Source organism: Zingiber officinale, chromosome 4B, assembly GCF_018446385.1.
Source record: "Zingiber officinale cultivar Zhangliang chromosome 4B, Zo_v1.1, whole genome shotgun sequence".
NCBI lineage: Eukaryota > Viridiplantae > Streptophyta > Magnoliopsida > Zingiberales > Zingiberaceae > Zingiber > Zingiber officinale.
In genome coordinates this window covers 4,095,406-4,122,531 of record NC_055993.1, presented here as the reverse complement: position 1 = coordinate 4,122,531, position 27,126 = coordinate 4,095,406, and the positions used below count along the sequence as shown (strand labels likewise).

The 27,126-nt window shown below is 35.1% G+C and overlaps 3 protein-coding genes across 8 annotated transcripts; all 3 read left to right on the top strand.

The window, feature by feature from the left end:
* The first annotated feature begins 850 nt into the window (after positions 1-850).
* Positions 851-10,372, top strand: LOC121974480 (phosphoinositide phosphatase SAC2-like). Its single transcript, XM_042525566.1, has 15 exons — positions 851-1,174; positions 1,809-2,013; positions 2,104-2,269; positions 2,867-3,089; positions 4,750-4,826; positions 4,964-5,151; positions 5,278-5,372; positions 5,512-5,645; positions 5,752-5,880; positions 6,998-7,415; positions 7,803-7,924; positions 8,052-8,162; positions 8,573-8,773; positions 9,125-9,265; positions 10,109-10,372. Exons 1-15 carry the CDS (start codon positions 1,043-1,045, stop codon positions 10,245-10,247), a joined length of 2,481 nt encoding a protein of 826 aa, XP_042381500.1. The 5' UTR covers positions 851-1,042; the 3' UTR covers positions 10,248-10,372.
* A 1,984-nt stretch (positions 10,373-12,356) lies between these two features.
* LOC121974479 lies at positions 12,357-17,476 on the top strand. 2 transcript variants are annotated; one of them, XM_042525564.1, is made up of 5 exons: positions 12,357-12,487; positions 13,656-14,548; positions 14,676-14,876; positions 16,664-16,859; positions 17,090-17,476. In XM_042525564.1, exons 2-5 carry the CDS (start codon positions 13,706-13,708, stop codon positions 17,272-17,274), a joined length of 1,425 nt encoding a protein of 474 aa, XP_042381498.1. In that variant the 5' UTR covers positions 12,357-12,487; positions 13,656-13,705; the 3' UTR covers positions 17,275-17,476. The 2 variants fall into 2 exon arrangements, with proteins under 2 accessions (XP_042381498.1, XP_042381499.1); XM_042525565.1 differs by lacking the exon at positions 12,357-12,487 and adding an exon at positions 12,500-12,585.
* Positions 17,477-18,809: 1,333 nt separating this feature from the next.
* Positions 18,810-26,479, top strand: LOC121974478 (putative transcription factor bHLH086). Of its 5 annotated transcripts, none has more exons than XM_042525559.1 (10): positions 18,810-18,968; positions 20,164-20,282; positions 20,405-21,126; positions 21,212-21,295; positions 21,374-21,460; positions 21,540-21,701; positions 23,231-23,296; positions 24,811-24,876; positions 24,961-25,029; positions 25,929-26,479. In XM_042525559.1, the coding sequence occupies exons 3-10, from the start codon at positions 20,434-20,436 to the stop codon at positions 26,265-26,267; spliced, it is 1,566 nt and encodes a 521-aa protein (XP_042381493.1). In that variant the 5' UTR covers positions 18,810-18,968; positions 20,164-20,282; positions 20,405-20,433; the 3' UTR covers positions 26,268-26,479. The 5 variants fall into 5 exon arrangements, with proteins under 5 accessions (XP_042381493.1, XP_042381492.1, XP_042381497.1 ...); XM_042525558.1 differs by having other exon boundaries at positions 20,164-20,296; XM_042525563.1 differs by having other exon boundaries at positions 20,164-21,126; positions 21,260-21,295.
* Positions 26,480-27,126: the final 647 nt, after the last annotated feature.

The window sequence follows — 27,126 nt, the reverse complement described above, 5'->3', positions numbered from 1 at the left end:
AAAGTTTAGCTGTGATTAAATCGCTTCCATGATGGGATTGTGCGTGGTAAGGCAAGTGATTATCACACTAATCACACTGCGTTTAATTAATTGCCCTTTTTACACCTAAACACCAATAATAATATTGCCCCAATGCGGTGGCTTGCGAGACTCGTTCAAATCCAATGATTGAGGCGGACGGCTCACGTGGTCAACTCGGAATCCGCCCGAGTCGACTCGGTGGGGGGGTTCGACTCGCTCCCGCAATTAATAATTCTAAAATATTATTTTATTTCGAACCAAACCCTGGTTTTCAGGGCTCTAATTTTATTTTAATTGTATAAATATATAAAGCATGAATTAAAATTATTTATTTTGTTTTATGAGGGAATTTGACAGTGATTAAAAATTAAAAAAGAAATTTCAAAAACTCTGATAAAAAGGGTAGAATGGATGATGTCATCGTGCACGAGTTGGGTGAGCCAACCGAGTCAGGGCGGAGGCGTGCTTGACTCGTTCCCTCGACGTTATAAAACAACCACAGTAACAAATAGGAACAGGGAGTTCCATTTTTGGTTAAAAATCTTCCGTGGAACATATAAAATAGGGGGAGAAGAAATAGGCGACCTCGTTTTGCGATTGCTGTTCTTCCTTTCGCGTTTTTGTTTTTGTTGTTGTTCTTCTTCTTTCTTCTGTTTGTTTTCCGTTTGTTTGGTTTGGGTTTCTTGCAAATTATCGTTTGTTGCTTCTGTTGTTCTCGTATTTGCAATAATCAAAACCCAGATACCCGTTGATTTTGTCGCGATTTGGTTTGTTGGGCCTCGGAAATCGATCTCCTTGGGAAAGATTGCAGCTTCTCGTTGTTTAGTTGCTCGTTTTCTCTTCGTTTGCTGCTGCTCCGGCACCCGGATGGAAAATAGGAGATTCGGGGAGGCTTGAGCTGGTGTGGACGAGGAGGCCGGAGAAGAAAGGGAGAAACGATGCTATATTTGAAGCAGCCGCGGGGGAACCTGGAGATGCGTCGGCGGACTGCCTAGTATTGGCAGATTTTGATGCCCAACTGATGCGGCCCGAGCTAGGGGCTCGGGATCCGGACAGGATGGCAACGGAGGGTGTGGAGGAGGGGCGGATCCACGACGAGTCAGCTGACGCTGGTGGATACCTTCAAAGTTTTGAGCTCTACGAGACTCAATCAGTAAGGAAAAATCGCTGACTGGAAATTTGTCTTTTTTTTTTTTTGCCTTCTTCTTCTATATCTCACTAGAATGTTAGCTCGAAGTTACTTCTTTGTTCCATTCCTTCTCATAGCTTGGGTGTCTAAAGACGCAAGCTTTTGTGTTCTTAGTTATTTTCTCTGCAACCTTTCTACTTGATTTGATGGCGTTCAATCACTTCTTTGTTTTGGGATCCTTTGATCTGCAGGTAAACCGTGGGGAATTTGCCTTCCATCTCTGTGTAATAAAGGAATTTCCACTTCGTCATAAAAACAAATCCCAATTTCATGGTCAACTTTTAGTTTCCGTGTTGCAAAAAACAACTATTAACTTTCTACGCATATTCCTTCAAGCAATACAATCGTGATTGCTATTCATAGTAATTAATTCTTGATTATTTAGCATGTTTTCCAAGTTATCAGGATTAAGACTACTGAATCTGTTGTATTCTATTTTAATAGTCTTTTCCTTTTCTTTTCTAAGAACACTCTTTGAGGTATTGCGGTCTCCTTGATATATATGCATATTGTCTACTATTTAGTATTTGCTTATTCATTCTCCTTAAGATCCTCATAACATAACTTTTATGTGATTTGGCGTTGCTTGATCCTGCAGAAATTTTACATGATTGGAAGGAGCAAGACCAAGAACTTCTCGCGAGTGTTGAAAATTGATAGGTCAGAACCCTCAGAACTTAATATAGATGAGGACTCTACCACATACTCAGAAGATGAATGTAAAGAACTGCTGAATCGGATACATGAGGGAAACAAGTCCACCGGTGGACTAAAGTTTGTCACAAATTGTTATGGCATTGTTGGTTAGTGCATTCTCAGTTGGTTCTTCTCGTATGTCATAATTGATTATTTACACTAAGCATAAAAGATTTTTTTTTTTTTTTTGGTATCAGGATTTGTTAAATTTTTGGGGCCTTACTATATGCTGCTTATCACTGAGAGAAGGGAGATTGGAGCTATTTTTGGCCACACAATTTATGCTGTTGCAAAGAGTGAAATTATCACACTTCCAAATTCTACTGTCCAGTCTAATATGACAGTTTCCAGGGACGAGTACAGGTTTTTGACTTTCTACACTACATCAATATCAAATGTTTAATGCATATATTGTTTAGGCTCGAGACATGTTCTTTATTGCCTGAAAAGCTCATTGGTTATGTATATGTGAATGGAAATTACATGTTAAGCTTCACTGTATAAGATTCTTTTGGTATTTCAGTATGTTTTTTTTATTGAAAGTATATGCACTTTGGGGGAAGCTCAACAACACCAACTATCTCAACCTCAACAGTATTACTAAATGAGTTTCATTTTATCTGGAATCATCTTCGTGAAAGAATGTGTGTGTGTGTGTTTTTTAAAAAAAAGAACAATAAAGGCCTCTTTTTGTGATTAGAGGAACTCATGCAATTACTTTCTGTTCATTGTTGTTTAATCTGGTTACAAATTCTCATCTATTTCAAGTCTTTTTTTTGGATTTGAGATTAGATAGCCAACTTCATGTTCCAGAAATGTCCATGCATTGATTTTCTATCTGATGACCATGTACATTTTAATATATATCTTTTAGTATGACTTTTTAGTCTGTCACGTTGTTTTTTGACCTTGGCAGCTTTAACCTGGCTGAAAACATATTTGGTCTGAATATTTTCACAGGTACAGGAAGCTCTTTCGTACAGTAGATCTTACGAAAGATTTCTTTTTTAGCTATTCGTACCATATCATGCAAAGCTTACAGAAGAATATATGCGAGAGTCATACAGGGCAAATGATATATGAAACTATGTTTATTTGGAATGAGTTTTTGACTCGGGAGATTCATAATCGTGTCAAAAGTACTCTATGGACGGTTGATTTGGTGTATGGTTTTTTTAAGCAGGTATGAATATTTTAGAATATTTAATTGTTCAACCTTTTGATGATTTCTTTTCCACAATCATTTTTGAATATTACCAATGGACAGGAATGATATGAATCACCTAATTTGGTCATTTTGATTGGCTGGGCTAATAAATCATGATGGAGTCTGTACTAAAATCATTTATTTATTGTAACTGATTGCTAAATTCCATAAATTGTGTGTGTAATTTAATTTTTTCCTTGTCCTTGATCATTATATGTTAACATAATTGATAACTAATATTACACTGTCTTGGTAATGACTGATTACCAGTTAGGAAACTACAATAGGCATAAGTTTGGATAGTTTGGAAGAATCAAGGATGCAAAATGCATGAAGGTTCTGGCTTAGATTTCAAGGGAATTTGGTGACTGTTCGAGTTTGTCTGCATCTGACAACCCATTCAATACATTAGAATAGTGAAAATTTTCATAGAGGTTATTTACCCAAAAAATAAGGCTAGATAATATAAAATCATGCCAACTACAATCAGTTCACCAAAATTTACTATCCTATGAATAATATAGAATTTGGCATGCATGTCCTAGATGATCAATATTTCATTCAGTGGTGTTTGCTAAATTCCTGATTCATTTTGTACAGGATATATAATCCACAGGTTCCTTAGGTAACTCATATAAACTAAGAAAGTGCTTATACAAAAGCAGCATTACAATGAGGCGGAAATGGATATTCAAAGAAACACCTTGAAACCCAGTCTTTTAGTTTACTGCACGTGTCTTCATAACCTATATTTCATATTCAAAAAATCTTAATTTAGTTCTGGTTTTTTATCGTAACTTGCATTTCAAAACTGATAAAATTTAGTCGTAAAATTTGCTCGAACTTTTAGATAGAGAACCTTGTAATGACAAGAGGAAAAGGAATAGAATAACAATAACAACAACTAAATCTTTATCCCACTATGTGGGGTCAACTATATGGATCCTCCAATGTCATTGGGCTCTATCTCTTACTATATCATCGTCTATATTTAAATGAATTTAATCAAGTCTTTTTTAGTTTATCTCATTCTCTATTAATGTGTTTATTTGTCCTGGTCTCATATCGCTTAACTGAGACATTTATTAGATGCATAAGAACGTGCTTATACCATCTTAAATGTATCTCTCAAAGTAGGAATATAATAAAAGCAAATTAAATCAGGAACACTTAACCAATGTGCAGATTGGTAAATATTGATCCTATTGTGCGAGTAAATGGTCAAGGAGACATAACACGTCAATGATGAGTTTTGAAAAAGCTATTCACACATTGGTACAAGGGACCAATATATAACCCTTAGTTTCATTAATATGTTTTTATTGGATATAAATTATAAGACTGATAGGGTCACTATCTTTTTTAGAGGTTTCATGTTACTAATGCTCATGCTCTACAAGGGACCAATATCTTTTTAATAATCTGTTGTTTTTCCATTCAAATATGCAAGAATTTTTGGTTATTAACATACCATGAGGAAATTTAATGGTCATAAATGCTGATTTACTGAGTGCAATCATATTGTAGTTCATCATTATGCTGTTCCGTATCATATTATTCTACTTTGGATATCATCACTTTTATGAAATTCCTCAGAGAAAAAAGATAAATAATAGCTTTATCCTTGTTAATTCAGGTGAAACTCGCAATTTCTGGAGAAGATGTTTGGTTGACTCTCATTGCTAGGCGCTCACGACACTATGCCGGGACTAGGTTGTTATGCTCTTGCTGTCTTTCTTTTGTCATCTATATATTCATTTTAGTCTACTGACTGTCCTTAATACTTTCCATCTTGTACTTTCTTCTTGCCTTCTTGTTAATTCTGAAAACACCATTGTTCTTTGGATTAGATACCTTAAGAGAGGTTTGAATTTCGATGGGCATGTTGCAAATGACGTTGAGACAGAACAAATTATCTTTAAAGACATTCCTGGAGAAATGCCAAAGTGTGTTAGTTCTGTAGTTCAGAATAGGGGTTCAATACCTCTTTTTTGGTCTCAAGAAACCTCAAAACTTAATCTGAAGCCTGATATAATATGTAAGTTTTAAATGTTGCCAACACTTTCTCTCTCTCTCTCTAGGAAACTGGAGGGAAAGCCTGTCAGCTTGACAAATATTTTACATTTGTTTAAAAAGTAAATATCTACTTTTTTGCCTGGAACAGTAAAAAAAGAAAGGGATTATCACGCTACTCGGCTTCATTTTGAGAATCTCAGCAAAAGATATGGAAATCCTATTATCATATTGAACTTGATAAAGGTATACCTTCTAAGGCTTTTCCTTTTTTTTTTTGCATAAAGCATTTCATAATCCATTTTATATCATTATTTACCCTTTATTTGATTGGATTAATAACCAATGAGATTTGCCACCCTCATAATTTTTGTTATTTTAATAGTCAGTGGAGAAGAAACCTCGGGAATCTATTTTACGTTCAGAATTTGCTGATGCAATTGAGTTTATCAACAAAAATATTCCAGAAGAACGTAGTTTAAAATACTTGCATTGGGATCTTCATAAGCATTCTCGAAGGTACTAGACTCTCTTTGATTCAAGGATATTTGTTTCTTTTCTACTGCTAGAAAAGTTATAATTATTGCCTCCCACAATTTTAATTTAATTCGTTTTTCTGTTACAGCAAAGCTAAAAATGTGCTTACATTATTGGGAAAAGTAGCAGTAGGGACCTTAAAGTTGACAGGATTCTTTTATTGTGAAATGATACCAAGTTTGAGGAATGAAGGTGATGTAAGGTGGCCCAACTTTGTGTAAGTATATTTTGGTGTGTATTCTTGTGTTTTGTATTTTTTTTCAAATTTAATTAAATAAACGAGGTATCAGTTTTTTTTTTGTGTGCGACTTACTGAAGTTTTTTCTTTCCAGATTGATGTTATGGTTCTGAATACAGTTTGTATATTTGTTTATGCAATAATAAGGATTTGTGATATTATACTTATTTATCCAATTTTGTCAACATTATACAAAGATAATGGTATGTCTATGCAGTGGTTTGATTAAATAACATCTATCATTAATACAACTTAAAGATCAAATGGTCATGCTAGTCCTAACTATTTGGTGTTGGCTCTGAATCTTTTTCCTCCATTGAACTCAGTGCAAGAGTAATAGAATATATGACTACATTAACTAGAAGTTCTGTTTGGTCACTCTATGCCTTAGAGAATAAAATGAATCACATAATATAACAATGTAGAGTATATTATATTGGCATATAAATGTCCAAAGTGTTTCTCACTTGCAAGACAACTATTGAAATTGACATTTGCAACTTGCTTGCTAGCACATCAAAAACTTAGTTTAATATTTTGCAATGACAAAAACTAGTAAGTTCTCTAAATGAATCAAATTAGGGCATTCCTTTGGAACCTAAACTGGTTCAACTTCAAAGGAACCAAACTACTAGCTTCAAATTTGCTCCTTATTTTATTTTATTTTTTGTATGTTATACATCCATTTTATGTTTGTATAAAATTTATGTGTTGTTTTATCCCAGCATTCATACCTCATCATATAATCTATAATTGATATTGATGTTAGTTCTATTAAACTAAATTCACACAATGTGATTGGGATCAAGATTTATGTAAGTGTTTTTATAGTTATAACGTAGCTTATACAAACCGCTGCCTGAAAACTTTCTTGGATCATCATTTTGTTGCCTCTGGATTGCATGCAAGTTTTTTATACAGGTTATGATGTATAATATCCAAGGATTCATATGAACTGACTCAAAGTTCATAATTGTGTATCTGTCTACTTATTGGACTGTTATGTCTTATTTTCAGTAACAAGTAGCATTTCATTCACTGTACTACTTTATATCTTTCATTATTGATTGTTTCCTAATTATGTTTTAACTTTCAGGATGGATGATGGTAATGATCATTCATGTAATAATCATTCTACTAGTAATAGCAGTAACACCACTGACACAGATGAAGTTGATATGATAGAAGATGGATCCCGAGAAGATAATTCTGATACATCAGGATATGAGATAGCAAAGATTGAGGATCACAGTGTTGGACATTGCTTGGTAAAATCACTCAGGTGTCAGCAAGGTGTCCTGAGAACAAACTGCATTGATTGTTTAGATCGTACAAATGTCGCTCAATATGCCTATGGTTTAGCTGCACTAGGGCACCAACTTCATGCTTTAAATTTAGCCCATCTTCCAAGCATTCACCTTGATGCCGCCTTGGCTGATGATTTGATGACTTATTATGAGACAATGGGGGACACACTTTCTCTGCAATATGGCGGTTCTGCTGCTCACAATAAGGTATCACTTCCTGGAATATAATTTAGATTAAGATTGTCAAGCATCACATGTTTGTATGCATGCTATGCCAGGTTCTTTTTATTGTTTCCTATCAACTTTAATTACAATAATTTATCATGAACGGTTATTTATTTTGATTGCCACTTTTAAATACAATGGTTCGGACCTGGAAACAAATATAATGTTTCCATTCCTGCAATTGGGTAAAAGAATTGATGGGAGGACATTGCTTACATTGCACATGTTCTATTTATATGGATGATTGAAATTCATTAGTTTTATTATAGATTTAACAGAACATATGGACATTATTTTCTTTCTTAACAACATAGGTCCAAAGATTACTTGTTTCGGGATAAAAATGTTTTCATGTTTAACACTTGATAGATTTTCTCTGAAAGAAGAGGTCAATGGAAAGCAGCAACCCAGTCCCAAGAGTTCTTTAGAACACTCCAAAGATATTACAGTAATGCATATATGGATGTTGAAAAGCAAGCTGCAATAGACCTGTATGTGTAAAGATTTCCATGCATTTCCCAATGCTTTGCATATTTTATGAAAGAAGTTACAGTTTTATGGACGTTCAAACCGTGCAAAGCTTCTTCTTCGAGACTGATACTTTACACTCTTTAACAGATTTCTGGGACACTTCCAACCTCAACTGGACAAACCAGCCATTTGGGATTTTAATTCCTTTCAGCATTGTGTTGGGAAGATGGGTCATGCCTTTACTGATGAAAATTCAAGGTATTACCCTGTCTGCTTGATATTCCTTTCTTCCACATATTATGTCATTACTGTGAAAATAATGGTTAGAATAATTGTCACTTTTTTTTTATCATTTTTTGGTAAAGAAAAATTACTTGGCATATTCTTTTCTTGATTGTTAAATGAAAATGTTTTTTTTTCTGAGGAAAACGAATGCTTTAATTCCTGTTTTTCATAGAGAATTTTGTTCTTTATATTGCATATTTGAGGCAATCTATCTAAGAAAATTTGTGCACTAGTTCTCTTCAATTGTCTCCCCCAAGTCCCCACAATGTTCCTGCATGTAGATGATTTCTAATTTGAGTTGTTTATGAGAGTGAATTTAAGAATTTTATACAAGTCTGCTATATTCTGCAGTTATATTTTATCAGAGTTTACATTTTTTGCAGGTCATTTATCAAAAGATCTATATCAGATGGGAATATACTCCATGAAAGTTATGACCCTCTATCAAGATCTAGTTTTATTCACAAAGATCTCTCATACTCGGCGCCATCTGGAACATTACATACACAGTTTGTGAAGCGCATGTCCGATTCAAATTTAACGTCAGAAATTTCAAAATGTGAAACTAATGTTGCAGAGTTGAGGTTGTCCATTCAATTTTGACATATCCAATTAATTAATTTTGTCTTTATGATTTTAGTCATTAAATGGTTGGATTTTGTTATTTTTGGAAAAGGTTTCAAATTTCTGTTGATGTAATTTCTCCCTGTGACCTTTTGTTTAATGACAGTTCTGTTCAAACCTGATTTATATAAGTATCCTTAAAGTATCCACTTCATGCACTAAACTCACTTTCGGTTGATCTCGTGAGTGTTAGACATTTGATTTGTTGCTAGTGATTCTCTGTTTCCTTGCTAAAAGTTCGCATGAGAAGAAATGCAACTACTTTTTTCAATTGTTTCACAATGCTAATTTAATTTTGCTTCTCTTTGTAGGAAAACTCCCACAATGTCTGAAGACCAGCTGTTTGAAGATAGCATATCTACTTATGCGTATAAAGATTGGCATTCAAATTTTCTGAACCTTGATTCTCTTTTATCAAATAGTAATGCTGGGGAGGAAGAAATAAATCACAGGTAATCTAGAGAAATCCATGAAAAATTTTGTTTGTAGTACTTCAAAAGCATGAGGTCAATGCATTAGATCTGCTAGCTAGTTTGTGTGATCCATTCATCATAACTGAAAATCCTAAAAAAGTATATATAACTTATTCATAGAATATTGTTTTTTTTATTAGTAAAGTCATAAAGAGAGATTATTATTCAGTGACAGAAGTTAGGAGCAAATTTAGCAACTCAGGAATGTTGATTTTAACCTGAGAGTAAATGTAACTAGAAGTCAAGTCTTTGTCAGTTCTGAAACATTCATTCAATGAAAAAGGACATGATGAAATAATCCAGTAGTGTAAAAAGAAAATTAAAAAGAAAGCCACAAGAAGGTGGTCTAGTATGGAGAGAAGCCACAAAAGAACTTGGTGAAAGAGATACAGTAGTAAGATTTAGAGATAGTTTAATTTATTTGGTATCGTGGAATTTTAAAATGGATGCTAGTTGAGGCGGTAATATAGATTAATTGTCATATGAGGTAGAAGTTAGAAAGGGTGGCTATGTGTAAATAACAACAAATAAATCATGTAAACAATGGAGATGCACATAAGAGAACTGAAGGCATAGAATTTTCATTGCAATAGTCCAGGATTACAAGAGTAATGTGCCTGAAAGCACATCAACTATTATTTTAATATAGGAAATAAATAATTGTAACTATGTACATAACTACAATCCTTGCTGCAAGTTGCAATTAGAATCTTTGCTAGTCAATTTTGAAAGCATTGGTTATAGTTAAATTATATGAACAACAGTGAACATAGAATTGCTTTTGAGATTCAAGTACTTGATCTAAGTTTCTTGTGTTTTCAGGGCCTTGATAGTTAATGTGAAAGCTAATGAGGAAACCCCGGTTCCCATAAATAATGGGTTTGTCATAAAGGTAAAAGTTCCTACAGACTGCAAGAAATTTTCCAATTATGTAGCTCGGGAAGTCCGGTCACTAGAGTGATTAAAAGTGGTGAATTTTTAAGAGATACCGAAAGGACTTGTTAGTTTTGATTTAATCTCTACGGACATGAGACAATCTGCAGTTCTCTTCACTTGAATAAAATCCATGGATTCTTTTGCATACTTATCTAGCTCCTAACTACATTGAGAATCATGAGATTTTGATAAAAGTGCTTGGAAAATTTCGACTTCTAGGTTTATTTTTCTCTAAGTTTGGCTCATGTTTAGATTTTCAACTCCTGGAATTAATTGATTTTCTAGTACTTTGCCCACTATTCAATTCAAACAGATACTGAAAATCCAAAATCTTAGAACCAGCAAAGAAAATTTAAAACCCAAGTCATATAAATATGCTAGCTTGAGATAGCTTAAATCTAGAATCTAGCATTATAAATGTTTAAGATATGATCGTTTCTCCTAAAAAAAAACCTAAAGATTAAAGGAAAAAAAAATGGCACAATCCAAGAATTTAAGATGAAATTTAATGACCTGAGTATCAGCTAGAATATAGTTGATAAGTTTGAGCATACATGCAATGGATTTACAGGTAAAAGAAATAAACTTAAACAAAGCGACATAACATAGATCACAAGGACAACATTTAGAAATTAATTCAAGATTGTAGGGCAACCGAACACTGCTTTGAAATAAATTCTTTATCTACTAAATAGAAAACTGCATTGTTGATAAGCAGTGTACATTGAGGTTTGTTAAGAGTGACAAAACGGAATAGAATAGCTAGAGAAAAGAAAGTCATGACACAACATCTAAGCCATCTCGCACAGCCAGTTGCAAACACCCAGAGGAGATTCTCTACTCTGAAACTCAAACTTCTCGACTGATTTCCTGTTTCTTTCTACAAACGCTAATTGCTTATAAGGATGCCATCGCTCTAAAATTGTAGGAGAAACTGGACGGCAATTGTATAGTAGAATATGGCGCTCAAAGTCAGTTAAACTGTTTAAAACGAGATGAAAGAAATAGGCAACACTGATATGTTAGTACCGGCGGCCTGCTAGAAGAAGGGGGTAGGTGAATAACCCCTGTACAAATAACTTTCTCGGACAACTAACTTAATTAAAGAACATTTGCATAAAAATGATAAAGAAATCAAAAAGACAGAGACACAAAAATTTTTACTTTGTTACAATCGGGGAGGTTGTTAATTCAAAGAAGTAGAGCGCACTAATATCTCTTTCAGGCGGAGAAATCTCTTTACAACAATGATCGCACAAAAAGATGAAGCTAAACGAAAACTAAAAGCGTACAAGTATTGTTTCTAAAGATGCTTGTGGTTTTAGCTTCTTGGACCAATGCTGTATTTATAGCTTTGGTCGGGTCACCTGGAAAGGTTTCAGGCGCCTGGAGGGGGATAAAACTTTATCCCCTTCGCAACGGATCACGGTCAAACGCGATCCGGATAAACTTCGGTTCCGGGCGCCTAGAATTGGAAAGTCAACCATGTTGACTTTTTCAATCTGGGCCTTCCGTTCCGGTTTCGCTTGCCTTGGTCCGGATCTTCTACTCCGATTCCTCTTGTTTGGGTGATCTCGGCCATCTGGAATAGGGCTCATCCGAACTCAACTTCCTACCTTCTCGAGCAAGCTTCCGCTCCTGGCTTCTCGTCCCTCGGAAACACGGCGTGCCTCCTTCTCGTCCGCCTGCGTACTCTTCCGCAACTTCTTGTCCCTCGGACGCACCGAATCCGTCGACTCTTTCCCGTGTCGTCCTTTTCGCTGCGTTTTTTGCTCGACGTCCTGTGCTCATAAGTTTTTATACACTTAGACATAAGATTAAACACAACCAGACTTAACTTATTTGATTACATCAAAATAATTTTAGGGTATCAACATGATCAAATTCAAAAATTTTGCTAGCTGACTAACATAAGAACTCCAAAAAGACAAAAAAACATGATTCAACTTACAAAAATTGGTCATCCGACTCCTAAAAAATCAATCTTTTACTCTTCGCACTCCATGGAACAATCGTACAAATGCACCTCCAATACGCGTTCAGGCTGTGCAAGTAAAACGAGGACAAGGACAGCATTACTCGATTCGGCAATTAGAGAAGGGAAACCGCCCGCTTAATCAGACCCGATCCGCTACGATAATCGGGTCGGATCCTTGTCGAATTGTAATATCATACTGCTTCCTATCCACAACGGCACGACAGCGCGTTGCGTCTTTTGGGTCGCTGTCTTCCGACGCTGGAATTGCTTCCCTGAGGCTCTTGCAGGTACCATCGATCTCCTCGTTCTGATCTCTGTAATTTGATGATTACCCCTGTGTTTTGATGCTCTCGGCAAATTTTTTTTAGAGTTCTTTGTGAATTAGGTTTGTTGTCGATTGCACAAACTTCTGCCTCTCTGAACTTTTTATAAGGTTGTTATTTTAGGGATGTTTTTTTTCTTAAAAAAAATTATCATTTGATCAACAATTACTTCATGGTTTGTATATCCGCGTCCATGTCGGGGCTTCTAATGAAATTAGGGTTGCTAAAATACTGTATTTCGTAGTTTTTCCTTGTTGTATCTTTGATTTCATCTGTCGGAATTTGTTTGGATAGCTATTTACGAAAAGGGGCTCATTGGAATTCGTAATTCTCTTGCCTTAGGTGAAATATTAAACGAGAGGTATATTTTTCTAGATGAGGATTTTATTCCGTTGTGTGATTTTTTTAAGCACAGTTTGGGTACAATTTCAATTTGTTTAATGTGCTATTTGAACAAAAGAAATAGATTTTTGATGGGTTTTGAATGAAATTCTTGTTTGGTTCGTTAAGGGGAATGAACTTTTAGTACGCAACGCATTAGCTGAGTAATTCTCAATTTAAATATATTTACCAATTGAATTTGAGTCTTTTAGCTGAATATTTTTGGGCTAACTTTGTTGAACACCCAACTTTATAGTGATAAATCAGACATCATTCCATGGGATAATTGTGGTTTGTTAGTCTTATAGCAGAATTAGTCTGCCATTTCAGATTTTTTTTTTGTAAGTTTTTGTTTATTTGGAAAAAGACTGTTTACGGTAACCAGATATATATATGTAGTGTGAGCCCGAAATTACTTAATGCATAAATTTTATTTATATTGGGATACATTTCCTAGTGTGTAATCACAAATGTCATAATTGGTGGAGATATCAGCTAAGCTTCCATTTGTTGTTTGGTTTATGTTTGCTATAATTTTCTCTTAATAATATTCATGGTCTTTGCAATCAAATCTTGATTATGTATTCCATTTCCTAATAGGAAAGTTAAGTAGCCGTAGTAGTATATTTCAGTTGAATGCTCTATCTTGTCTATGTTGCTTTAGATTCCATGATTTTAGTATGATGATGCATGTTAAATTCCTCTTAAGAACTCTACATATTCACATACTTTTCAAACTAATGGTGTGTAGGTGAATCATTCTAAACCTTGATCTGTAATCCTAGAGGCTTAAGTAAATGAATGGCGACTTCAAGAGGGATGCATCGATATGCTTCATTATCTGATCTTGATAAAGAAGATTATGTTGTAAATGACTTTGAATCTGACCCCTGGGATGCCCCTGACAAAAAGAGTTTGCCTTCTACACCTAGATGCTTATGGAAGGGTTCAAATAACTTATCATCTGTCACATGCCCATCAGACAAATTTGATTCATTTAAAGATCATGGCAATTCAGAGCATTCTAGAAAGGAAATTGAGGTAAACTTGAAGAATGTTCTTGGTGGCATAGTGGCTATTCTTACTGGCAGAAACAAAAACCATGGTGACCTTCAACCACAGCAAAATTCTACCTCAACTACGTTGTTCTTGGGTTCTGAAGATAGTGGTGGTAGTTTCCTTCATCCATCTGTGTACATACCAAGTGCACCACCACTTCTCGAGGCGGAGGCCGTCAACTACAGTGCTTATAGAGCAGTTCTGGAAGCAGATCCTCCAGAATGGCTACCAGATAGCCATACTTCTGTGTGTATGCAGTGTGCTTTACCTTTTACAGCGCTTACTCGTGGAAGACATCATTGTCGATTTTGTGGTCATATTTTTTGTAAAGCATGTTCAAAAGGAAGATGTTTGTTACCAGTCAGATTTCGTCAACGAGATCCTCAAAGAGTGTGTGATGCATGCTATGATAGGCTAGATCCATTGCAAGGCTTATTAATAAATTCAATTAGCAATGCTGTGCAATCAGCAAAGCATGATGTTTTGGACTGGACATCTGCAAGAGGGTGGTTGAATCTTCCTGTAGGTTTATCCATGGAACATGATATATACAAGGCAGCAAATACTTTAAAAAGCTATAGCCAGGTGCTTACTTATCCATTTTTTTTGCATTTGTTTAGCCTATGAGCATAACCAATGTATTACTGTGATTTCGATTCTAACCATGCGTTACTGATATATCACTATAAATAATTTTTTGTTTCTTTTGCAGATTGCCAGATTGAATCCTGAAAAATCTATCCCTCTAGCTGTCCTTCATGGAGCAGAAGGGCTTGCTATCCTGACAGTTGCTAAAATTGGCGCTATTCTTACTTATAAATTAGGTACAGGCCTGGTTGTTGCTAGGAGGTCAGATGGGTCGTGGTCTGCACCATCTTCCATTGCCTCTGTGGGTTTAGGTTGGGGAGCGCAGGTATTTATTTGTTTATTGCCTTACCAGTATTCATGACCTATGACTTAAGTTTTGTAGGAAATTTACTTTGTTTACATTTACCAGAGAATAGGGTCAAAATGCAAGTGAAATATTCACCCACATAACATGTTCACACCTCCACACTGTAGCGTGCCTTTGATATAAAAATGTTAATATTTCATTAATTGTTCAATCTTTGGTAACCTCTTGAACCATGCAAAGGGGTTGTCGCATTTGAATAGTGTGAGGATACTACTTCTCATATGTGATTATATTCTTCACTTGAATACCTATCTAGATTATTTTTCACATTGGAATGAAATTTTTTACATACTTCCATTGTTATCTTGGGGTAAATATTCGCAGTCATTCATATACTAAAATTTTCTGTTTTTATGCTAGGGGCTTCTATTTAACAATATTAATATGAGGTCATCCAAGCTTGAGAAATTGGGAAAATGACTTTTCCTCTGTGAACAAACTTGCATGAGGAGTCACATAGGTCACAATATTTTGGTCAGCTGATTACTTGCAAACCCTAGGATTGTTGTTTTGATGAGAGGATTGCTCGCTCATCCTTCTTGCATGTCAAGCTCAAACCTTGGACCTTCCTCTATGCTTGTTGAGATACCATCTGATGGTTACCCTCTAAATTCTTTTTTTTTTTTTGTCAATTATCCACATTGCCATCATGTGTCAATAAGTTTTGATGCTGAAGCGCGGATAAGTTTGAGGTCGTAGCCCAATGGATAAGTACATAACTAGCATAATTGAGTGCACACTTGTATAATGCATACAAGTATGTGGCCTAACTTTTTGAATTTATAAAAATGTGATAGTTGTTTTGCTGATACTAGATACATTTTAACACACATCAAAACATGTCAATATAAGTTTGAATGAGTTTTAGTCTTTTAATATCATTTCACTTAGTTATTTTACTTCTAAAGATAACATTATTGCAATTAGATAGACAATCAAATTTAAATTTTATAATAATATACTGTACTGATACTCAACATGCTTTGACACGTGTTTAATATGCCAAGATGAATTGAGGTAGGTTTTACTCATTTAATTCTTTCTCATTGATTTTTTTTGGTACTTTTAATAAACTATATCAATTTAGATGGTTAAAGTAGAAATGATTTTTTTTTCTTTTTTACTTCAGTGCATGTTGAGAAAAATTCATATTAAGTTTTCTCATATAATTTTCTTCTACTTAATTTGTATAGTTTTAAAATAAGATTATAATAATTAGACAATCAATTGAATTATAATTTTGGAAAACAAGCTAAAAAACTTTTAAAAAATCTGCTTGATGTGTGTTGAAGCATTCTGAAGCACGTCGAGGGTCAACACAACACACTCATTGGCATGAACTACACGGGTGGCACATGAGAGGTTATCTGTGTTGATCAATATTGGATTCTAAATTGATCGGAATGGTACATGTCATGTTGACCAGTCTAGCACAAGATGAGATTTCAAGCCATGGCTACTTTGATCTTATTTCTCCATTGAACTTTGTGCATGACTATTTCTAATAATACCTAAATACCATCACAAATTCCTGGTTGTTTTTACATTACAATTGACATTTTCTGAAATATGAAATGAACTTATGGCAAAGATTTATATTGGAAATTATCAGTTTTTTTAGCAATTTGAAAATTATAAATTACCTTTAGTTCTTAACTTTCCTGGAGTATGACTATTCATCAAACTAACTTTAAGGTTAAGTGATTGCCTCATCTGATCATTTCTGTTTTTTTTAACAACACTAGATTGGAGGGGAGTTGATGGACTACATCATCGTACTTCATGGTTCCAAAGCGGTCAAGACATTTTGCAGCCGCATGCATTTTTCTCTTGGTGCTGGCCTTAGTGCTGCAGCAGGGCCTATTGGTAGAGTCTTGGAAGCAGATCTAAGAGCTGGAGATAAAGGGTCAGGCATGTGTTACACTTACAGTTGTAGCAAAGGTAACTACGTTGCAAGAAAGATGTGATAGACTTATTCATCTGCTGCTCTTGCTGCTGAATTGTGCCATGTGATTGTATTTATTTTACATTTGGAATCTTCCTGATATACTTCCCAAATTTCCATTTTATCATGAACTCGTTCATTTCATTCTCTTAAGAACGACATATGATAATCATCGTGCACATTTTCACATTCAATGGTTAATGTGTTCCATTTTGCTGTAAAGCAGGTGCTTTTCTTGGAGTTTCACTTGAAGGCAACGTGGTCGTGACCCGTCTGGATGCTAATACACGCTTTTATGGCGACCCTTATCTTACTACTACTGACATACTTATGGGGACAGTAGATCCGCCCAAAGCTGCTATACCTTTGTACGCTGCACTGGACGATCTATTTTCTGCAGTCGAATGCTAGCGTTCATGTGTCTAATTGTATAAATAAAACTCCCTTGTGCTATTAAATATGCAGTAAAATGTATTTGATCATAAAACCTTTCATTTGACCTCAAAGAGAATGATGGATAAATGTGATGAATACGAGCAGGAATGAAATCTGTACAGTAGTTGGACATTGTACATATGATCACCATCTATCGCAATTTGATTACATTCGTAAATTGGCAAAACTGAGATAAATGTCTTCCTTATGTATTAATCATTATTTCAAAGATGAGTAGTTGTCTGTAATTTATTTTTTCTGTGTTAGTCTGGGATAGATTGACGGGGCGTTGAGGTGAGCATATTCATCTTTTTGTCATCTTGATTACATTCGTAAAAAATAAATGATATGAAGGAATGCCCACTGACTAATTTGAGATAAGACTTATAATGTTATATATTTTTAAATAGCTACATTGCAAATAGTAATGAGCATGGTTTGTAAAAGGATCCTGCAATTTCGAAATATCCAAAAGAACATTTGGGATCAATTTTTACAGTGGGATTGGAGCAAGATTAATAGAATGGTAAGATCGGTTAAGTTATAAAAGATCATAATTTTTATTTTGGGTTGAACCACAACAGTTTGAAAATATCAAATGGAAGTTAGTTCAGTTTTAATTTTAAAAATATTCTTTTCAAGCTCTCAAAAATTAAACTTCTTTCATTAAAGTTAAGTTAGTTTTTATCATTTTAGTTTTGAGATTATTTAAACAATTGTTTGGCTGTTATTAGGATATTATTTTTATTTGGTTAAATTGAGAGAAAAATTCTATACATTTGTCTTCTTGATATTTTTTTTAGAATTAGCTTACAAAATAATTGGTATTATGTTCCCATCAAATTTAGGGATAGATACATAAAATTATGATTAATCGTTTTTATTTTTTTATCGATCATCACTTTATGTATCTATATTTAAATTTTTCTATGAGATTCTTTCTCTATGTATATCATTTTTTTTTATAATTATTAACCTATTTATTGGTAAATGATCTTTAGATAATTTTTAAAATTATTAATGATGTTGATAAAATTTTAAGAGTTAAATTAATATGGATTACGATTTTACAAACTAGGGTAACAACTGACGTGCAATTCCTAAATTACCCCTCTCCGATGACGTCGCCATCCTGCCGTCCGTATCCGGCGTGCGAATCAGACGGCCATAAAAGCTCCGGCGTGGAAAATTACACAGGAGCCCCTAAATTATCAGGTTCCCACTTAGACGTGGGCCCCACCGCCGCAGCTCCGCCGAGATCGACGCGACGAGCGCGGCTAATCCGGAGGATCAAGTTACAAAAACGCCATTAAATCAGCGATCAAGCTCACTTAAGCAGGGGCGTTTCTGTCCGTGGGCATTTTGTAATTTTGCCGTAAAAGCTGCCCCTTTTTAGAAAAGCCGATGGTCTTTCCGAAAGACGCGTGGAAAACGGTAGCCATCAAAGCCCGGGAATAGAAACCACGGCCCCACTATGCGACCAATAAAAATCCGCCACGTGGATCGCCTCTGCTTCCTCGGGAAGCTGGAGCAGTCATTTAGAAAGCATCGTCTGCTTTGGTTTTTTTGTTTTATCAACGCTCCCAAGCTCTTGCTGCTTCTCCTACGACTCCTCTGCTCCCTGATCGATCGTCGCACGCTTTCCGTCTTATGCCCGACGAACAATTGAGGTGAGTCGCATCGTCATCTGCTTCGTCCGATTGCTATTATGCAACTGGTCTTTCATTTTTTTTTCATTTGGAATTGCTGTGGATTTGAGTCCTGTTTGTTTCCTTATCTCCCTTGGGGTTTTTTTTGGTCATAAACGATTTCGATTGACGTCCCATGGGGTTTCTAGTCCTATTATTTCGATGCAATTCAGGAATGTTTAGGAATCTGGGCTGCAACTAAAATGAGCGCTCAACAAGTGAACTCCTCTTTTCATGAGTCTTTAGGTTATGATTTTAGATTTTCGTACCCAGTAAGATTTTCCTCGGTATGACTCGATGGAAATGGTTCAGATTTTCATTTCTGAAAATAAAGAAATGTACTTGTCGAGGACTTGAAAGAAATCGAGGCACTAGAAACTCGAAAAGAATGATGGACAGATAGTGTTTTTTTTATACGATGGGTAAGTTGGGGAATTTTGATGGGGATTGGTGCAAAGCTAATGATTGATTGTGGCACTGAGAAAAGGGAATGATGCAGCTACTGATCAGTTGTGCTCCAGTATTATCAGTGTAGTTACCTTTGAAGTATATTTTCATTAATTGGAGTCCAAATCAATGAGGAAGTTAGCAGTATTTTATGGATGTTGAACTTCATTGAGTGCAAACTTGTATTGATTTTCACTCAGGACCTCCTGCCTACTATGCTTTATTGTGTTTATTAGGTACAATTGTTAGTTGCAATTCTTTACAATGAGAACAAGAAATTAAAAAAAAAAAGTTTGACACCAGAATGTAAAGTTTGTTTCTTTACTCATATATATTCATTCTAATTGATTTATAGACCTGGGTACATTGATGTTTAGATCAGAGAACTTTCTCATTGTCTTTTGAATGCTGGCTTTGGAATGTAATTTTTGGAGAATTCACTGAAAAACATGCCACTCAAAAGATAAAGATATGAAGGGACTATTGTACTGATGAAAAACGTTCTAATGAACATTTTAATATTTTTTGTATGTATATATTTGAGGTATCAAACTTTTTTTTCAGGTTTACTTTGTTGCTTTGCTATGATAGTGTGCATTTCTGTTTTCAGTAGAACAAACACTTTCTGTTACTTCAAGAGTTTCATAAATATATAGAGGATCTTCATTTGTCAAAGTTTTCTCAATGCAAATGATATTATGATCTGATTAACAATTTTCTATATTGCTAGAGAGAAACTGGAAATTATCTGTTGCTCTTTGTTAATTGAGACCACATCCAACGTCTCAGATGGAAACACTCTTCCATTAATCAAGCATTGACAGCTGCAATCTTGTTCGAAAACTAAAGGTTCAAGTGCTCGAGTCAGTGTCACTTCTTTCAAGCCAGATTCTTACAGATAAATTGAATTATACTTTTCTTTGAAGTCAAGAGGAAAAATTTTGATCAAACAAGTTTAGTTATAATTCCAGGTCACCAGTCTCTTTTTGAATACATTCCAATGGATGACTTGATTGGTTCCTACATACAATCTTCAAAATGGCCAGATAGAAATTCCTCTTCAAGGGTACTACGGAATGGTTCAGGCATATCTCTGACAGATGGCTTGCTCGCTAATTCTGTGGAAGCATACAAAGAAGTAAATTACCCATCTATGGGCATTACATCATCAAATCATATAGTAAAAAATATGGCAAATGAAGACTTGAGCGTCCAAGGGCATGCTGGGACACCTAATATCTTTGTAGATGGAAATATGAAGTATGAGATTCTCGAAGATCTATATCCAAGTGAAAGGTTACCAAACCAGAATTTAGGCCATCAATTCTCAAACTCAATCTCAGTGAACAATGGCACACAAGTTAGAAGTTTATCACAAGAGAAGTTCGCTGTTGATACTGCAGCATTTCAATCGACATTGCCTCATAGTGCACTGGCCATATCTAGCTCGATTGAGAGCAACAGTAGTGAATTATCTATATTTCCAGATACTCTTGGAGATGGCCATTCAATTACTTCAGTACCAACAATTTGGTCTTCTATGTACTCAAGTGTTTCTGCATTCATGGAACAGGAAAACATGCCTTTTAGCTATCAAGGAAATAATAATGATGATGAGATGTTGAGAAAAATGAGATTTGATAATGGGAGTTTTCTTCTTGGCAGATTGTCTGATGCATCCTTACCAATTAAAGTTTGTAGTCATTTCCTAATACTGTTGTTATATGTTGAGCTAGCATTGTGAAATTAAAATGTGTACAAATAACAACATTTTCCAGGATCAAAATGACCTACATGACCTTTCTTCTTTCTCCCTTGGACAGCAGGTAAATATGACTGCTGGGGCCTTGCTACTACAAAAGGTGCTTTGAGTTGGGACTTCCCATCTACTGTTTGTTTTAGCATTCTATATTAACCAAGCTAAGCTAATGTAACTGCAGAAACAAGATGGACTGCATTCTCCTTTTCCTCCTGAGCCATACATGATGGCTTTAAATAAAACAGCTGGAATATCAAGCACAGAGCAGGTTATTTGATCTTTTGTTGACATGTTCAATAGCTCGTTCTTTTTGGTTAATTTCGATACTGTCTTTCAACATTTAACAGACACTGCCATCTGAAGGACACACAACCAGCCATCAGATGAACTGTTCTTCTACTCAATCTCAAGCTATTCCAACTAATGGAAGTGGCTGTAATGGGGTTACAAAGCCACGCGTGAGAGCTCGACGTGGGCAGGCAACTGATCCTCATAGTATTGCAGAGCGAGTGAGTACTAACTAGTGTCTTGTTTAATAGAGTACTTGGCCAACTTATGAAAGTTTCTATAAAATGGTTTTCCTCCTCTATCAATTTCCCTGTACTCCTATGTTAAGATCTTTTTGTTAATGATCTAACTTTTGGGGGAATGAATTATTACCATTATTTTTTTAAACAAGCATGTGTGTATGCACACCTTGTGCTAGCACTAAAATACAAATTCCGTTTTTTCTAATGGCACCATCCAAAATTGCTTTTTAAAAAATGATAACAATTCAAGATAAAGGAAGAATTATTATTAAAATTATAGAAATTATTCTCCACCAAACATGGCTTCTATAATCACTCCTTATTTCCATATCCGTGGGGCCGGCACTAGGGGGGCGCTAAGGTAGCGGATCTACCTTTTATAATCACTCCTTATTTGTGCCCATGTGTTCATTCATTTGTTAAAGGAATTCCCTTTTTACACTCTCTTATGTAAATGTAAATATAGATAATGAACACAATCATTTAAGTTTTCCTCACAAGTTATATTGCCATATATGGTATCTAAGCCATATTAACCCAACAAGCCTTTCAAAACCTGGTAATTTTTTCCCATGCCGAACACCTCTCCACAGCTCCTCAAACTTCAACACCGTCCTTCATCCAAGTAACCAACCATACACCCTTCCCAAGCACCTTAATAACCTTCATATTGGCTCACAAATTCCTCTCAACTCACTAGTAATAGCACGTATCCAACCTGGAGAGCTCAACTTCCAACCCTACTTCATGGATACAATGTGATGGAGTTCATTGATCATCCTATCCATTTTGATAAAAACATTCATGCAAGATGGTGACACAATCTACAATAGGGAGAACAAACTTAGAATGAGGAAAGATAGTACTTCAAAATGTGATAATAAATTGGTCAATGCCTGTATTTGCTCCCATGGTTGTTGCAACTGCCACCTCTAATAAAGCTTGGGACAGTCTATCCATCATATATGTCAACAAATCTCAAACCAAAATATATGGTCTGAGAGGAACATTAGCAAAGATAGAGATGGACAACAAATCAATGTGGAGTAGCTATGTGTGTTCATTCCTTTGTTTCACTTTTTTATTAATATATATGGGTTTATTCCTTTGTTGCACATTCTTATATAAATGTAAATTGAATACAATAATTCAAGTTTTCACCACAAATTACATTATTTTTACATAGATGCATAAACTCAAATTGAAAATGATCCAACTCCAAAATATTTGTTTTTTTGTACAAATGGATAGAAAAAGAAAAATAGATGTCAGTAGAAATCATCTTAGTTCTGATTCTCATTAATTTGAAACTCCAGAATAACTAAAAATCCTACATTGCTTGTTTAGAAAAAATGAACGTTCTTATTTCATCTGCATGGATCTCAATCCCTCTTTGCTGTAGATTTCATTTACTGTCTAGTATTAGTCAACTCCAAAGATTTTGAGCTCATGAATTGATTTTGTTGTACAATTTAGTATTGCTGATATGTACTGATCAATCGGTGCAGCTTCGCAGAGAAAAAATTGCTGAGAGAATGAAAAATCTACAGGAACTTGTTCCTGATTCAAATAAGGTACTAGAAATCTTCTCTTCTGTTTGTCCTATTCCGCTTCCACAATGTGTTAATCTCTTGTCTAGTAAATATAAAAGTACCCTTATTTAACTATGGTCTTTTATTCAATTTCACTGAAATTAAATTTGGCATAATTTTTGTTACAACTTTTTAATGATGTTCACTGCAGCAGAGGAGATAATGAGGCTTTTTGATCTAGGACAAAATGGCTTGGTTCTTCATCTTAGCCAACTTATTTAAGATCTTAGTTAAATCATCTCAACTGGTTCAGACAAGAGTAACAAGGTGCCAAATGTGTGTTGTCTAGGTTTCAGTCCATTTTTTCTGAAAAAAAGAGGTAAATGGTAAGAGAGGCTCTTATACTTGGTATAAATATCGAGGTTAAATACAAATACTAGGAATTGACATGCCATAATTGAAAACAAAACTAGCTAAGCAACTTGAGCAGTAGCTTAAAATGACAATTAGACTGGAGTAAACTTAAGTGCAGGAAATGAAATATAATGATTAGGAAAGCAGAAACTATGAGGAGCTCTAGTCGTTTTAAGTATATCCAACATATCTCCAATTTCAACTAGTTCAGGATTTGCTGATACTTTGCCTTCTATTTCCTATCTGGTGATCCTGTAACTGACATAACTACAGTCAGTTAAAATGTAAAGGTGATTCCATATTCCACTCTTGAAGATTAAATTATTCCTTTTGTGCCATATCAAGGCTTGAGTGGCTTTGTTTTCTTGAAATCCTTCCTTCGTTGCCTAGAATCAAAGTAACTAATACAATCTGCTAATTCAATCCCACTGTAGCGGGAAATGCAGAATCAACCAATCTTAGTCTAACTGCAAGTATGAAAGAGTTGTTCAGCCATCTCTACTGAGCTTCTGCAGAATAACAAAAGATGCTGTCAATTGAGATTCCAGCTTCCACCAAACAAGCTTTTTATTCAGCTTATCTTATAGCATTAACCAAGTGAAAAACTGGATTTGTTTTGGAGCAAAAGTCACCCAAATGGCACGTAACTCAGAATAGACATTGTCAATTGAAACATAACCTTGATATGCTGATCTAACTGTGAATAACTCATCCGGGCTCCATTTTCAGAATCGTTGTTTTGCTTTATTATCATCCTTATTAATGCTAGCTACCATGAAATCCCAATTCTCCCAAGATCTAGGTTTCAGTCCAGTTGCACATACTACATTGCAACTTGTTTATCTGATCTTTGTTGTTTCTGGTTGATGATAGTTTAAATCTTATAAATGAAATCATAAAATTTCTTATTATTTGTTAACGATATTATTTGAAATGTTCTTGATTTCAAACTCCATTCTCCAAAATACATGTAAAAATTTCAAGTTAACTAAAGTTGGATGATGCCTGCATAGATGCACTATTTTATCATAAATTTTTCTGCTTTGTGGACTTAACTCTTCATTTCTGTAATTACTAGCCAAAGTTCTATATTCTACCTCGACCTTATTGTTATAGCTGAAGCATGCAATTAATCATTGCAGAATGACAAGGCATCAATGTTGGACGACATTATTGACTATGTCAAATTCTTGCAACTCCAAGTCAAGGTTTTAACATTTTTATAACATAACAAGTGTGTGGTTACCAGCAATTTATTTTCTCATTATTTTTGATAATATGTTAATTTGAAGGTTCTAAGCATGAGCCGGTTGGGTGCAACAGGAGCAGTTGTTCCCCTTCTAACAGATACCCAAACTGAGGTGCTCTTTCATTTAATTTCAATATTCGAATATATAGTCCACCATTGTCTTTGTGGAAGAAATTTTACTCAATTGCAGAGCCTGGAACTTAGTTTTTCTTATTGCTTTCTTGTTCTAATGAGCAGTTTCTTTGTCATTTACAGTAGTGCAATTATAACTGCATATTTTATGGAAGATATGGTGAATGCTGTTTTCACCGTTATCATTTTCTACAGAAAAAAAAACTGGTTATTTACTTTTTAGGAATATCTATTTCTTTCCATTCTCAATGGAATGAGAGCATGTTTGTGTTTGTTCAATGAATACACCTGGAATAACCATTCTATCCTATGGAAGACTTTCTATTCATTCCCTTAAAATAATTGTTTGATGAAATTTGAGAAAATTAATTGGATACCACAGCATAGCAAACAGAATTAAAATGGTGATAAAGTTAACGTCAGGATGGCCTCATGCCCAAACAAGGACATATTCACATGAATTATCCTATAATCAATGTTGTTTGAATTTTGTCGCTAACAGATGAATAATAAAGCGCTATTATATATTGGTCCGTTGCTTTTATTGTCATTACATAGTACCTACAAGAGTTTAACTACTAAGGTCTTCTAAATGAGATGAATTTGCTATAGATATCTTAGAGAAGTCGCAATTATTTGACATAAGCAAATGAATGAGGCTATTTAACAGGAAATGTGGGAGTCTGTGTATGTTTTAAGAAGATAAACAGTGAGTGCTCCAGATCTCTTTGCATTTGTTCAACATAAACACACGAGAGGCATTGGATTTGTATTGTTTTTTTTGTAAGTAGGGAAGTTGATAACTACTAAGCAGCTACATTTGGTTGTTCCATTTCTTTGATCTCCTCTTCATTATGGAATTTAAAATGAATTCTACAGGGCTCCGGCAATCTTCTATTATCATCCTCAGGGCAGGGTGGTTCAGACATCTCAGAATCAGATGACAGCTTAGCCTTCGAGCAGGAAGTCATGAAGCTCATGGAAACTAATGTCACCAATGCTATGCAGTTCCTTCAGAGCAAAGGACTATGCCTCATGCCAATAGGTCTCGCCACTGCCATCTCGCCCAACAAAGGCTCCTCCACTGCCGTAGCACCTGATGCTGGAAAACTGACAATGAGACGCAGTTCCAAATTCGGTGGATGCGATGGAACCTCAGTTAAAGAAGCTCATCAACTGGATAACAAAGCAACATTATCAGATTGCAAGCCACATTAGCTGACTGATGCGCTCGTCATCCAAAGAGATTTCAGTTTGAGGGTTATAGTGTTCTTAGCCACAGTATTGTATTGGATTTTTATTTGAATATGCACACCAGGCTTGTAAAGTCCATCAGCATTGCATGTATTTTTAGACTGGAGTGTGCAATTAAGATCATGAACTTGCAAAAAATAGTGAAAACTCTGTCAGCTAAACCTGCACTCAACTCATCTCGAACTTAAACAAATTGAGACTATATATACACACCTCTGCTCTCTTGTAGAAACAGAGAGTAAATTAAATTCAAATAAAATTTAAAGATATCCAATCCACTTGAAAGAGAGAGGCAACCATTTAAGTTGACCTTCAGTGCCTGAAATGACATGATCATCAGTAATGCAACTGCTACTTATCGCACTTCCTCAGCTTCTCAGCAGCAATCAATCTATCGCGATGTGCTAACAAACCTAGTAGGCCATTGAAAATCAATCACTTTGCTAGCTAGCTCTGATTGCATGAGCCTCTGAATGATTGAAGGAATCTAAGGTTGTTTGGTGGGCCAGTCGAAAGGAGATTAAATCAAACCAAAGTGTTCGAGTTGGACGATGATAAACATCGGTCGAAAAAACAAACAAACAAACTATTTGTAAACACTGATAGGCATTCATTGGATTCTTGTGTTCAACTTAAATTTCCTCTGACCACAACATTTACAAAGCATGATCACTTAGCCACAGATCAACAATTACTTATAATTTTTATTTATGTATTTATAAAAAAAAACATAGAATGAATGCTTCCTGTGAGCAATGATGTCATTAAAGTTTCCTTTGGAACATGGAGTGTTGTGTGCGCTCATTAAAGATGGAACTTGGGC

What these genes read in the sequence shown, in the direction of transcription:
- LOC121974479 (XM_042525564.1), top strand. Translation starts at nt 13,706, where the DNA reads ATGGCGACTTCAAGAGGGATGCATCGATATGCTTCATTATCTGATCTT. An exon ending in CTTTAAAAAGCTATAGCCAG is followed by an intron (nt 14,549 to 14,675) that starts GTGCTTACTTAT and finishes TTTCTTTTGCAG; the next exon opens with ATTGCCAGATTGAATCCTGA. An exon ending in GTTTAGGTTGGGGAGCGCAG is followed by an intron (nt 14,877 to 16,663) that starts GTATTTATTTGT and finishes TAACAACACTAG; the next exon opens with ATTGGAGGGGAGTTGATGGA.
- LOC121974480 (XM_042525566.1), top strand. Translation starts at nt 1,043, where the DNA reads ATGCGGCCCGAGCTAGGGGCTCGGGATCCGGACAGGATGGCAACGGAG. An exon ending in CGACACTATGCCGGGACTAG is followed by an intron (nt 4,827 to 4,963) that starts GTTGTTATGCTC and finishes TCTTTGGATTAG; the next exon opens with ATACCTTAAGAGAGGTTTGA. An exon ending in GAGGAAGAAATAAATCACAG is followed by an intron (nt 9,266 to 10,108) that starts GTAATCTAGAGA and finishes TTGTGTTTTCAG; the next exon opens with GGCCTTGATAGTTAATGTGA.
- LOC121974478 (XM_042525559.1), top strand. Translation starts at nt 20,434, where the DNA reads ATGGATGACTTGATTGGTTCCTACATACAATCTTCAAAATGGCCAGAT. An exon ending in GAATATCAAGCACAGAGCAG is followed by an intron (nt 21,461 to 21,539) that starts GTTATTTGATCT and finishes AACATTTAACAG; the next exon opens with ACACTGCCATCTGAAGGACA. An exon ending in TAACAGATACCCAAACTGAG is followed by an intron (nt 25,030 to 25,928) that starts GTGCTCTTTCAT and finishes TGAATTCTACAG; the next exon opens with GGCTCCGGCAATCTTCTATT.